At 38.8% G+C, this 14,829-nt stretch overlaps 1 protein-coding gene and 1 long non-coding RNA gene across 14 annotated transcripts in view; both read right to left on the minus strand.

Annotated features, from left to right (window-relative positions):
* LOC108411423 (nebulette-like) overlaps positions 1 to 14,829 on the minus strand; it is a 227,152-nt gene that overhangs the window by 133,500 nt on the left and 78,823 nt on the right. For 9 of the 13 annotated variants that reach the window (XM_037533859.1, XM_037533862.1, XM_037533857.1 and 6 more), the window contains 4 exons: positions 13,793 to 13,903; positions 13,461 to 13,571; positions 5,782 to 5,892; positions 4,454 to 4,564 (listed from right to left, as the gene is read on the minus strand). In XM_037533859.1, the coding sequence (XP_037389756.1) occupies positions 4,454 to 4,564; positions 5,782 to 5,892; positions 13,461 to 13,571; positions 13,793 to 13,903 (444 nt within the window). The remainder of the gene's footprint in view (positions 1 to 4,453; positions 4,565 to 5,781; positions 5,893 to 13,460; positions 13,572 to 13,792; positions 13,904 to 14,829) is intronic. The other 4 variants (XM_037533863.1, XM_037533861.1, XM_037533858.1 and 1 more) reach the window with 2 other exon arrangements.
* LOC108413187 lies at positions 11,069 to 13,002 on the minus strand. Its single transcript, XR_001856742.2, has 2 exons — positions 12,340 to 13,002; positions 11,069 to 12,182 (listed from the first exon to the last, which is right to left on the minus strand). It is a non-coding gene; the product is annotated as an uncharacterized LOC108413187 (long non-coding RNA).

Consider the following 14,829-nt stretch of genomic DNA (forward strand, 5'->3'; position numbering starts at 1 on the left):
TTGCGTTGGTCTGAGTGCATCAGACACAGCAGTGCTGCTGGAGTTTCTGAACACCTCAGTGACACTGCTGGACTGAGAATAGTCCACCAACCAAAAATATCCAGCCAACAGTGTCCTGTGGCCACTGATGAAGGACTAGATGATTAGCTCATACTGGACAGCAAGAGATGAGCTGTCATCTCTGGCTTTACATCTTCAAGGTGAATAGAGTGGACAGTGAGTGGACACCATGTTTAAAACTCCAGCAGCACTGCTGTGTCTGATCCACTCATACCAGCACAACACACAATAACACCACCACCACGTCAGTGTTACTGCAGTGCTGAGAATAGTGTGGACATAACATGTCGTGCCTCCCAAGGTGGTTTGATTTTTGCTGAAAGGACAAAACAGCTCTTAACATTTTGGTTGTGACCTCTGAGTTAAGTCTACTAGTAAGGGCTGATCAGCACATGGGGCGAACGCGTGCACGTTTGCTCGAACTGTCTGTGGCTCAGTCAGGTTTGCCCAATCGCCACCAGCCCAGTGAATGTTCTGTGGTTCATTTTTCCTGTATTCCCTGAAGCCTGTAGAGAAATTGTAGCAAAAATTTGCACTATAGCTACACAAAGATTTGTAGGCGCTACAGCTACATTTCATAAAACTGTAGCGGCTACAGGTACTAGCTACTAAATTTTGTAGCTAACTACAAAAAAGTAGCGCGCCACTTAGCTGCTCCCCCATCCCTCTAGAGAGCACATTGTAGGAAAGACTGTAGAACACTGCATCTTATTTTCTTCACTTGGATTTTCTTTTGTTCACTGCAAGGACACTTCATTGTGTTCTCACTTTGAAGAATATCTATGAGGGCATCTTTTAGGGAATGCCAAGTTTATCCCATTGTGAGGGCACCTATATAGCACTACATCACATTTTTTCCACTGCAGGTAAATCCATTAGGGACATCCTTTATAGCATGACATCATATTTTATATACTGTAGGGGCATTACAGGAGCTTAAAGTGCACCTAATTAAGGAGTAACCTATGCAGCACCACATTTTGCCCACTGTGACGGGGAGCGAGGAGGCAGACGCATGTACGACTTATCATGGGCAAATCCAGGGTCACGGTCAAAATGGTCCAGGGTCAATGAGCCAACACGGATAGATTGGGGACCAGACATGACAAACCAATCAAACAAACACCAGTACAACCAACAACACAGACAGAGATTCAAACAAAGCAAACAAAGACCAGCACTAGACCAATGAAAACACAGGGTTTAATACAAGAGGGCAAACGAGGGTTCACAAAACACAGGTGGAAACACAGGTAAGAATAATCAAGGGAGGAGTCACCAAAACAAGGGGCCGGACTAGGAAACAAACAAATGCACATGGAAGATCAAAACACAACATGAACACATGGACAGGACTGGGAGGGGTCAATTATGACAGTACCCTCCCCAAAAGGTGCACACACTGAGGCGCACCAAACAAAAACACAACAGAACAAAACCAAACAGACAGGGACCAAAAACAGAACCAAACTAGACAGGGACAAGAGCTGGGACAGGACACGGGACAGGCACAGACACAGAAGCCGGAGCAGGAGAAGGCGGAACAGGAACCATGGGCACAGAAGCAGAAATGCAAACAGACACAGAAGCAGAGGCAGAAATGGGCACAGGAGCGGGAACACGGGAACAAGGAACAGAAGACAAGGGCACAAACACAGAAACAGGAGACAAAACAGGAGCAGAGACACAAGAACGTGGAACAGGAGCAGACACAGATGGAGAAACACGGAGGGAGGACGAGGAGGCACACTACAAAATGACGCAGAACGAGAGATGAATGCAGGAACAACAGGACGAGGAAAAATCGAAACAGGAACAGAAACCGACACACAGACAGAAACCTGCACAGAAACAAAAGGAGACCCAGGAACGGGAACCACCACAGGAACAGGAATGGACACCGACATGACAGAAGGGAACAAAACAAAACCAGGAACAGATGAAGGCAAAAACAAAGGAACTGAAACAGGAGACCCAGAAGCAGACACAGAAGGAACGGGAGGCCAACGGGGAACAGTAGACATGGGAACAGGAGGCCCACGGGAAACAGAGACAGGAGAAACAGGAGGCCCACAGGAAACAGACAGGAGAAACAGGAGGACCACGGGAAACAGCAGAAACAGGAAAAGGAGGCCCATGGGAAACAGACACAGGCAAGGGCGGGAACAAAGGAGATGTATTGTTCATGGGGGCAGATGGACCTGCTACAACGTCCACGGGGGCAGGCGGGCCTGCTACGATGTCCACGGGGGGCAGGCGGGCCTGCTACGACGTCCACGGGGGGCAGGCGGGCCTGCTATGATGTCCACGGAGGGCAGGCGACAGGTCTGGTACGACGTCCACGGGGTCAGGCGGCGGGTCCGGAGAAAATTGAATTTTCTTTTGTAGAGGGCATTCCATCATAATTTATTACACAAAGGGGCACCTTAAAGGGCACGTGATCATTTTTTACAACTCAGATGACAGAAAACAGGACACATCTTGTTTTTGATACCCTAGAAAGCACTTTCTTTCCACTGATGAACATCCCTACTCTTTGTCCACCAGTGTTAGTGGGCTTTCTTCCACACTTCAGGTCCTGCCATTCCAAGGATTGAAATTTCCTTTGCTTCAACCATTCTTTCCCTGACTGAAATCACAGCAATAATCTATGAGAGGCCATGTGTTAATGTTTTATCATGGGTAAGGGTTTCTTAGGTATGATGTGAAGCAGGTAAATGGCAGCCAAATAAAGTATGGTGAAAATACACATTTTAGAAAATTATTTATGTTGTTATTAATCACAACCAATATAAACAATATAAAATATTTTACCAAGAAAAATAGTTCCTTAAGAGTTTGATATTGTTGCCAAGCAACCATGGACCACTAAATGAGGATAAGAACATTCCATCACTGTATACTGCGGTTATTTCTTGAACTTTTTAACTTTCTGTCGTATAACAGTTAACATCCCATATCATGGCACAATGTATTGCATAGACTTTCACTTTATAAGCACTTTTTGGTCATCAAATTACCACTGCAAATCATATACAGCACCAATATTACAGCATCCCTCTTTCCATGCTGAGTCTGAATCTTGAATGGCTCCGTACTCTCTACGTATTGCACAGCTTAGAAATTGAAAAACTGCATCCAGTGGGTAATATCACACAAAAAAAAATTAGTCATCTGAGATTTAGTCACATCTATCCTCAACAAATGTGCACTATTTGGCAACAGAAGCTAGGAAATTCAAAACCTACATAGCACACTATTTAGCTTGTGAGTACAGAGCTGCATGAGATTCAGCTTGGGTTTAATGCTACTTCTGAATGAAACAGACAATTGAAGCGTGTATGCCATTCAAGGGACATTTTGTAGACTTTTATATTCCTGTTTTACAGTAAATCATAAGGTAAGTATATTAATTATTTAATGTTGGAGTTGTTTAGCATATTTTACCCTGTTAGGTAGCTAACTAGCCAAGTTTTAGTTAAGAAAATACATTGTCAGCATTGACCCTATCATCAGGAGATTGCGAGTTTGATCCCTCGTGATGCTACAGTCGTCCGTAGCCGGGAGTCCAAGAGAGCACAATTTGCCTCGCTCTCTCTGGGTGGGTAGGGGTTCTCCCCCATCACTCAACGGCATGCTAGTCAGCACAGATGTCTATTAGCTGACGTAACAGATCTGGCAGTTGGCGCTTCCCTCCGAGCGTGTTCAGCTGTCCAGTGACGTTGCGTGAGCAGCAGTTTGAAAAGAAGCAGTGGCTGGTTTCACAGGTCTCGGGGGAAGCCTGTGCTAACCTTCACCCTCCTAGCGTTGACAGCATTCTGTGATTGGGAGAGTCCTAAGTAGCAGGTGGAATTGGAAATTACTAAAATTGGGGAGAAAATTGGGTGAATAAGAAATAAACTGTGCAAGGATTGTTCATGACACAGTAATACATACTTCAGTTTTTGTGAGGAGGTGCATATATAGTGGATTTTATGACAGTTTTTAATATGGCTCTGCCAATCAGATTTTAGGACCTGAACTATCAGTTTTATAATGGTATGTTTAAGGCTCACTGTCTTTCACAGTTCACAGGTCCTCAGAAATCTCTAACCTAATTGTCCTCCAATTGATTGAACCTTCGGACTCCAATCCCATATATTGAACTGATTATTCTAGAGGTTCATATACTTTATCCAACAAAGACATTTAATGTTGAATAATTTAGTTCAACAAATGAATGAAAAATATGTATTTTTGTGTTATTTGTTTCAAAGAGTAAGACGAAGATCTGATTACACTATTTTAGGTCAAATGTATATTTAGAATGCTGAGAATTCTAAAAGGTTGATAAACTTTCTAGCACCGCTATCTGCCTTGATGTGATTCAGATTATAATAGAATAAATGCTTACGTTGCTCTGATTTTTGGTCACTTCCTCAGCAAACACTGTCTCAACAGTCTGTGGCATCTTGGCATAAAGACATGCTTTTGTATTTTCCTTCTCTCTTTCTTCATAGCTTTTCTGTTTCATAACAAAAGTAAAAATATAGAAGACAAAGATAAAAAAAGAAAAGAAAAAAGATTTCTTTAAAATAATTCAATCAGAAATTGCTAATTAAATTACTAAGACTAATCTCTCAGTGACATTTATTACAACTCCAAAAACATTTTAGGCAACAGAATATAATCAGCTGTCTGAGACACCAAAAAGTTTGAGACACAAACTATAGCCCATCTTTTGTCTTCCACAATTTGTCACCCACATTTTGTCAAATTCATAGCACAGGACTGATGTCGACCAGATACATTTTCTTCACAACAGTGGCACTTAACAGTGGGTATAACGCTGGTTATGGCTGGGACCACTTACTGACATTCCTTTTATTGTAACGGCCAATAACCGCCACTAAATCAATACACAGAAGTTTTTTTTCTTCCTGTCTATTTTGTACACTCTGGTCCATTTTACAAAACTTCAGGCCGACATGAGTGAACGTCACACTAGCATGCTAATTTAATGGAAAAACACCATCAAAAGCAACATTCTTCATGTTTATGTTAAGTTTGTTGATCAAGAGGTCTTCTCACAGTCATTTTTTAAAGGCGGAACGCTCTGGAAGTCTGATGCACTTTTTAATTGAACACTGAGAGCATTGGATGAACATGCAGAGGACGAAGCATGAGATTTATTGAGTAGAAACAGCAAAGAAGTTATTTTTCCTTTAGCCAGTGCGAATCAGATGCTCAGAGGAGCTGAAACTCTATCATGGCCAACTCAGGACTGAGCTTGAATGTGTGGCGGAGTCTGAGGCTCTGTTTCAGCTTGATTCGAGCATTAAAACTAGCAAGTAAACTACAAGAAAAACCACAAGCTCTCGTAAAAGACTGCATGAGTGTTTAATGCTTTTTTTGTCAAGAAAGGTTCTGTAGTTAAAATTAAACTGACCATTAAGCAAACTGACCACTGATGAAGGGTTAATGGATGGCTAACACAAATTGACAACAGATATAGTCTATAGTCTAACTACACACCAATAAGGTGCACAAACAAGGAATTTATTTTAATGAAACAGCCACTACGTGTATGTCAAACAGCCAGATAATGAAGAGAAAAAGACAAGGGAAATATCCATCCCTAACCATAGCAAAGACAGTATAGCCTAACTCATGGTTAATACTCTTTGGTTATCAAAGACAATGTGAGTACATGTGTGTGTGGTTGTGTGTTTATGTATTTACCTTGCTGTAGAGCTGAGAAAGCTCCTTGGCATGCTGTGTCTCTCTGGTTTTAGGCAGGAGAGCATAGAGGCAGTTGACAAGCTCCTTTTTCCCTTCCTGTTTATACGTATACTGGTTTACAACAGAAACAATAAATTACTCACCCCATTTCTTCTAAATGCATTATACACTGAAATGAAATAAAATAAAATGAAAAAAAAACCTTGCCAAAATAATATTATTTGGCAAAGAAAAGAAAATTGATGTTGGGAAATCAACAAAGGCTAAATAAATAAATAAACAAACACAATAAAATAAGTAGTAAATCAGATAATAAAAACGAAAGCTAAAATGTTTGCCAAGGATCACATCTAAAAAACGGGCTTCAGGCTCAAGCTAAAACAGTAGACAATGCGCACACGTAAAAAACACTACCATTGAGGCTGAATTTTAAAAGCTGAATTTTAAAATGATTTGCTTGTTGGTTTCAGATGAAACTAATAATATACCATAAGCCAGATTCACTAAGTATTTGCGGAAACATTCATTTTATGCTTTTGCCACAAGTGAACTGCAGGTTTTGCGCTTCATAAACATGCATTTTTAGCGCAGGACACTGTTTATGCACAAAAAAGGGGAGGCAAATAAATATCCTTTGCAAATAAATATCCTTTACAATTTACTATAGCAAAATGGCCACAAACAGATAAGTCTTCTTGTGTCTTCGCTTAAGAAAAATTATAATTCTGCTAATTTCGTAGGGGTACCATGTCTGTCCACTTTGCAATTTTCTCCTTTTGTTTTTCTCCACTCTTTCTTCAGGCTGAGCATTGCCTCTTCCCATACCATTACTGCAATATTGCTATTAGTGATTAGATGAGAAAATAAAGCTGTAATGTTACTGTGTTACTTGCACATAAAATAATACAGCCACATGAGTAAGTATACTGTTAACCAGTATAGTGATGGTATAGTGTCAAGTACCTAACATTATTACGAAATCAGACAGACGTTTATAACATATGTTTAATGTGTGCTGAGAGAGAGAGAGAGAGAGAGAGAGAGAGAGGGAGAGAGAGAGACAGAGAGAGAAAGATTATGGAGTAATGCATTAACAATGGTTAACTAATGTTAAGTAAACATGTAACAAATGCATTAGTTAGTGTTTTCATATGAAGTGTTGACTCATTAAGTAATGCATTCATTAACATGAACAACAACTGAGCTTCTACATTGATAATGGTTAACTAATGTTAAGCTACATTCTGATGTATGTTAGATATGCTTCTGAGTTTATTGCAAGAAGGACTTATACATACCATTCTCTCACCCAATTTCACTTCCTTTTTCCTAAATTTATCATGCATGTGTGAGTGTGAATGGATGCAGTTTTAGGAAGTCAGCATACATTTAGAAATTGTAAATATAAGCATGATTGTATAAACAGACATTTTTCTCAAAGGAAACTCAGATACTCAGAGAACATAACATGCTTTATGTTAAAACCAGTGTTAAAATGTGTTACTAACATCTACTAAACATTACTAAAGGTATATAAGGTCATGCTCAAGTGAATTCAACATACCTGATGTAAAGGGAAAACAAATAATGCCTTAGTAATGCATTACAAACATCTATTAAACTTCACTAAACGTTAATAAGGTTTTGTTCTGTGAATTCAATGTACCTGATATAAAAAGAAAGAGTAGTACTATATTAGTAAAGTACTAGACACTTTAATGCTTTAATCTGAAAGCATTACACAATGTTAAACAATAAACAATGTGTACCTACACATTCAGCTTCCCAGTAGGAATAGAAAAAAAACAGATACATTTTTTTCTGTATTAGTCCAACATTCAGTTCATAACATTATTAAATTAACACAAAAATGACATGCTGCAACTGAAAAAGAGGTTCAGCACAGAGCTGGTGGTATGTCTCTGGTGTAGCAAGGGAAAGCTCTGCAATGGAGTAAAGTCTGTGCAGTTGTGCTGCGGTCTAGCCCGTTTTTTTGGAAAGATTTGGCCATTATGTTTCTTCTTTCTTTCTTTTGATTTCATCCTCCTCATTCTCTTCCTTGAGCTTGTTGTCTAAAAACATCAACAACAAGAAATGAGTAAACATGAACAGTTTTACATTTTCATCTCTGGTATAACTAGTCATAACTTGTCAAAACCAATATAAACAGAAAAGTCAAGTGTTACAGTGTATGTGAATACATTTGAATGTTGACTACTAACACACTGTAGAGATATATAGGATGCAATACATTTGATTATCGAACAAAAACACAACTTTTTCAAATATTAATTAAAGAGTTTCAGCTTTACAAACCATTTAAACTGAACATACATCAAAAGGTTAGTTGCAAAAATACCTGTCTGTGGCTTGACCTAAGAACAACACCGGGATGGAAAGTTCGGTTCATTTTACTGAACCGGTTCTTTCGAACTTATGAATCGAGCGTCATATTCAACTGATTGAATAATTTTGTGTCAAGATTTTATAATGTTCACTTGTATATTTGAAATTATAAGACTGTATATGCGATTAAGCATATATACGCTGAGTGCATACGTTACAAAGAAAAGTTTTGTTCGTCCGAATGTCAGAACCGGTTCCAATGATTCTTTGAAGCGAAAAGAATCGGTTGGTGGAATGAATCGGACTTCCCATCACAACACCATTAGCTGAACATCGATAAACTACTTACCTCAGCTGGCTGGAGCAGGTCTGTTATTACCACCTGTTTCCTCGGCAACTGCCTGAATCCTTGTATTTTTCTTGGTCCGTCAGCGAGTATCTAGTGCACTTTGCATGGTAACAGCACCGTGAACATTCAGAACATCCTAGTGGAAATCCATATGCGCGCGCAGGATGCAGGAGCAGTTTCACCTGTGATTGGCAGGTGAAGAGAACTGGTTTAAACCGATTGGATGGAAGAGCTTTTTTGAGCTTTTGAGCTTCAGCACAGACGGTCTCGGCGCATGTACTCCAGTAAGATAGCAGCAATGGCAATCAAAACAAAGGTGCTTAGATTACTCCAGCGGAAGAAAACCGAAAAAATCTTTCCAAAAGTACAGGCACAGCAGAGATATACCACCAGCTCTGTGATGAACTTCTTTTTCAGTTGCAGCATCTAATTTTTGTGTTAATTTAATAATGCTATGAACTGAATGTTGGGCATATCCAGAAAAAAATGTATGTTTTTTTTTCTATTTCTACTGGGAAGCTGAATGTGTAGGTACACATTGTTTATTGTTTAACAATAAACTAATAAATTAATAAACTAAAATAAAATAATGCTTTCAGATTATAGCATTAAAGTATCTAGTACTTTAATAATACAGTACTACTCTTTCTTTTTATATCAGGTACATTGAATTCACAGAACAAAACCTTATAAACCTTTAGTAATGTTTAATAGATGTTAGTAACACATTTTAAGACATTACTGGTTTTAAGCATGTTATGCTCTCTGAGTATGTTTAATTTTAGGAAAATGTCTGTTTATACAATCATGTTTATATTTACAATTTCTAAATGTATGGTGACTTCCTAAAACTGCCCCATTCACACTCACACATCCATCCATCCATCCATTATCTAAGCCGCTTCTCCGTCAGGGTCGCGGGGGGGTGCTGGAGCCTATCCCAGCAGTCTTCGGGCGGAAGGCAGGATACACCCTGGACAGGTCGCCAATCCATCGCAGGGCAGACAGACAGACACAGACAGTCACTCACACACTCACACCTAGGGGCAATTTAGCATGTCCAATTGGCCTGACTGCATGTCTTTGGACTGTGGGAGGAAACCGGAGAACCCGGAGGAAACCCACGCAGACACGGGGAGAACATGCACACTCCACGCAGAGAGGGCCGCCCGGCCGGGGAATTGAACCCAGGCCCTCCTTGCTGTGAGGCAACAGCGCTACCCACCACGCCACCATGCCGCCCCACACTCACACATGCATGATAAAATTAGGAAAAAGGAAGCAAAATTGGGTGAGAGAATGGTATGTATCCTTCTTGCAATAAACACAGAAGCATATCTAACATACATCAGAATGTAGCATATTAATATAAGCTTTATAAAATAATATTACCTTGTGCTCATTTACATACATAAGTAATGAGCAACTTGGAAAGGTCCAGTCAAGCTCAGTACATCCATAATCTCTCAGCATAGGAACTGAAGACTATATTCTTAGCTTTTTATTCCCTTTTGCTTCTAAAATAAAATATTAAAGTTCAAAAGTGAGAGATGTGAGCAACAAAGAGGTAAAACAGATTAACCAACCTCAACAAGATGATACAATGAAACCCCAACAAGCATCTAAACCTTAATTACTGAAATGGAACTGAGGGAAAAGCAGGGAGAAGTAAAAGTGTTATCATCTAAAAATACAGTACAAAGTACAAAATACTACATCAGTAAATGGAGGTAAGCAAATAAAACAAGTTAGTCGCTACCATTTGTAAAGCATAATTTCAGCCAATTAAATTATTACTTAACATTGCTTTTTCATATGCTTTTTCATATAACTGCAGTACATAAGCAAAACACTAGAACAAAAACTAATGAAGTTGTAACATGTTTACTTAACATTAGGTAACCATTATCAATGTAGAAGCTCAGTTGCTGTTCATGTTAATAAACACATTACTTAATGTGAATGAGTCAACACTTCATATGAAAAAAACATCAACTAATGCAGTTGTAACATGTTTACTTAACATTAGGTAACCATTGTTAATGCATTACTTCATGTCTTGTTCATGTTAACTAATGCATTACTGCATGTTAGTTAGTCAACACTTAATGTAAAGTGTTACCGAAAGAAAGAAAGAGCTAAATGAAGCAAAATCAATTTGAAACCATCACGGTTGGTGTAACACTCATATTAGTGAGCTTAGTTAGATTTGGACCACGGTTCACCAGTTGACGCACCCTGCTGTATAGCATTTCATGGCCGATCTTGTTTGCCAGATTGTATTCTATTAATTTCTGGCTAGATCCAGTCTTCTTCAGAATTTGATGTAAGCCTGCTATCAAACATCTTCTTCTTTAGTATACTTTAGCAAACTTCTTTAGAATCTGACAAAACTGCCTGCAGGTCAACATTACCTTGTAGAAATTGTCTAATGTGCATTTTCTGGTTTTGAATGTGCTAAATTCAAAACTTAGTAATGGTTATCTGCAGCATAAAGTGAGACATGCTTAGCTGAATGACAGAGTTAGTGTGCTTTCCTTGCTTTCCAGCAAGAACCAATGACTGTGAAAAGGAGTCAATAAACACTACATGTAGGAAGGTCCTTTTTTTATTGGCAAGACCAAAGAACAGGCACTTAAACACTGAAACTCAAATCAGGAAACTACAAACTCTTCTGAACATGAAACTACAAAATACAGATGTGTTTTTTTTGTCCCTTCTCCAAAAATGTAAGTGAGGAAGAACATCACTAAAATAAAACCTCCAAAGTAATTGGGATAACAGTGTTAGCATTCACCTCAAGAACGTTAAACTTAGTTTACATAACATTTTCCACAACTATGTCCAGACTGTTGAATTAACAGTGCATTTTTAGAGTATAATTAGGGTAAAAAGTAGAAAGAATAGCACAGTGCAGATGTGACCCGAGGGCTACCTTATTCGATTGTTATTCGGTAGCCAACCCAAAGAATTACCTAAATAAGGCACGCAGAGACGTTAAGAGGCTGGTATATTAACAGGTTTATTAAGGATAGAAGATTTGACAGATGCACACATCATAGCGATATCAGACCCACTTCTAAAATCACGTCACCCTAGCACAATCTGGGCCTTGATGGATTATTAACTACTAATGGTAGAATAACCACGCAGAAAAAGGAACCACAATACCAGCCTGGGTTCAACCCCCCATACTAAATTACACACTGCAATTAAATTAATTCAGTAGACGATGAAAAAAAAAAAAAAAATCACATAAATATACTTCCAATCACCCACACTAATCAAATCGAAATAAACCAAACGTGACACTGCAACCTTCAATATAGGTGGCACAGAAACCCGGCTTAAATGGGCTGAATATCCTCTACCTTTCAGCGTGCTCTTCCTAACCGTCCTTCCTAAATTAAAAAGGCACCAGATTAACCAGGGGTAGAATATATTAAGGGCTGCCCTGGGTCAAAAAGCCTCCCAATAATATACTAAAATATTCCTTTATTAACTATTTAAAATGATGTAATGCAGAGATATAAAAAAAGGGGAAGAAAAAAAAACAGTGGCTATTGTTGCTGGCCGTACAGACCGGTTAACTGTAGCAGGTGGGATGCACAGCGCAACTTCACTTTGTAGTACTTCCAGATATCCCCAAGGGCTCACACAATATCTGCCACGCCACACTGCTGATTCAGAAAGCCCCCCACTCTCCCTTTAAAATAAATAAACAAACCATCGTTAATGCATTAAACTGGGACCTCCTGTGGTTACTGTTAATAAAAACCACCAATACCTGACAATACTACGACAGTAATACATACCATAACTGCCGGCATTTACAGAGCATTTAAACGGAAAACCAACCGTACCTGTGTAAATGTGGGCTTCTCGCACACACACGGCGCCAGCAGGCTCAGTCACGTTCCTATGGTCTTCCCCAAAAGTTTAAAATGCAAGTTAGCAACATACAGCTTCACGGACCTTCCCGACGCCGAGCTCAAACGATGCTTCCTTCTCCCTGCGCGAGACTATATGGCGGGTCAAACCGAGATCAATCAAAACGCAAGTGTCAAAATAAAAGCCCCCTCTTGCCGGTACAGAGCCACTAGCGGACAAGGACGCTATAAGGACGTTATATTTAAGCGACCATTTTCAACCTAACGGTCTCACCTTTTGCCCTATGCTTCTACCCATCACACAGAATACAGATGCTTGAGAAAAAAAAAAGTTAAAAGTCTAGGCAAAAAGTGTGAAAGCACTTTCTGTCCAAAGGGATAAAGCCAGGTCATTTTTATGCTAGCAGTCCAGAAATGAGGAGTTCCACTGAAAATAATAAAGTTATTCAAAATAAAAAATTAGTACTTTTATTTTGAAAAACATCTTTTGGTAAAATGATATTGTAGTCCATATTAATATCATGTAAAACATGCATAATTTACAAATCTTGATTTAAGCATTCATGAACATGTTATGAAGTGTTTATGTAAGGTGATATGAATGTGTTATGTAGACACCCTTCAAATAAAGTGTTACAGTTGTTCCTCCATTCACCAAATCTTAATTTAATCTTAGAATAAAAAAATAGAACATCTAAGAATAACACTAAAAACAATAGTAAAATAATAAAAAATAGTAAAATATTTGAATATTTGACTACTTAAATATATGATTATTGAGACAAAATGAAGCAGAACAGCAAAACAAATGACCCCTAAATTACTCCTAAAGTAGTGCACTCAACTTTTCAAATCCTAACAAAATTCTAAAACATCACAAACTTAATGTCAGTTTTTCTGGTCACTTCTCATGTAATACAAACAAAGCTAAATTGGACTGGACCCTGTTTGTGCTTTCATACATGGCATGTTAAAAAAGCTCAAAAGGAAGGCTAAAGATCGACTCGTTTGCTCTCTCATGTTACCAGAACATCTGTGCAGCTTTATGCATCATGCAAAGAACACAGGTGGTAAAAGGTCACTGTAATACCCACCTCACTCAGTGCAGATGCCAACTCTTTAGCGAACTGAGTCTGAAGTGTCTCGGCCAGCTGAGCATAGAGGCAGTTAGAGTGTTCCAACTGAGTTTCTCTTTTGTACTTATTCTAGGAGAAAAGATTAAGTGCTGGAAAAATATTGTGTACATTTTTTATTGTATTTTCAAGAAATCATTGTGATAAGAATGCATGTTTGATAGAACATACAAAAAAGCAACATGCATAGATCTGAGACATTCGTCTTGTGACTCACCCCACCCCAACTCACCCCACCCCAAATCAACCACCCAACATACAATACACAAACACATATGCGTCTGATCATGTACCTCACTCTGCAGCTTGGCCATCTCTTTGGCAAATTGTATATCACACGTTTGGGGCAGATGGGAGAAGATGCTAGTGGAAAGCTCCTCCTTTCCTTTCTGCTTGTATTTGGTCTGAAATGTCAAGGGTCAACATGGTTAAAGCAACACTACTAAATGAATTCAAAGACACTTCTATATTCAGGTCAAAGCTTGCACAAATTACACATTGTGTAAGGATTATTATAGCTAGCTAACAAGCCACTACTGCTTGTTAACAGTATTTTGCTAAATTCTTTAGTGAGCAAGTTATATTATATTTTGGGATAATGTAGTGGTTAACACCTCTGCCTTCTACACTGTAGACTGACGTTCAATCCTCACCTGGGCAAACACCCTACACTATACCAATAAGAGTCCTTGGGCAAGACTCCTAACACCGCCTTGGCCTACCTATGTAAAATGATCAAATTGTAAGTCGCTCTGGATAAGAGCATTAGCCAAATGCCACAAATGTAAATGTAAATATTTATCACCAACAAATACATTTCAAGCAAAATCACATCACCTGGCATAACAATCAAATGGCCTTTTTTTACTTACTGCCAGCAGAAGTGTTATTAAATTGAATGAAGTGTCAGAGCAGCATAGTGACTCCAACAAGCAAGCATCTGTTGTTGTGGAGAAGTCCCTGCTGTTCAACTTACATAGTCCTTTGTTTGAGAAATTTCACCTCTCTTTTCATTCAGTAAGTGTTGAATGCTTTTTTTTTTTTAACTTAAATGTGTTGAGGATTGGTTGGGGCTTATGCTGAAGCTAAGATTTATATTAGCAGGCCATATTTTCACTTTTCAGCTGTAAATTTTTAAATGCCTGTGTTTGCAGAAGGTTTTACTTAAAACCACCACATTTCAACCACAGCATTTCAGAGTTCAATATGAGACTGTAGGCCCTGTCTCTTATGGCCACATAGCGAGTAGTTAGATCCCACTGAGGTAAATGTGTACCAAAGTCTAAATACAATTTGTTAAAAACTGCCACTACCATAACATATTTTCTGC

The sequence above is a fragment of the Pygocentrus nattereri genome, chromosome 24, assembly GCF_015220715.1.
Source record: "Pygocentrus nattereri isolate fPygNat1 chromosome 24, fPygNat1.pri, whole genome shotgun sequence".
Classification (NCBI taxonomy): Eukaryota; Metazoa; Chordata; class Actinopteri; order Characiformes; family Serrasalmidae; genus Pygocentrus; species Pygocentrus nattereri.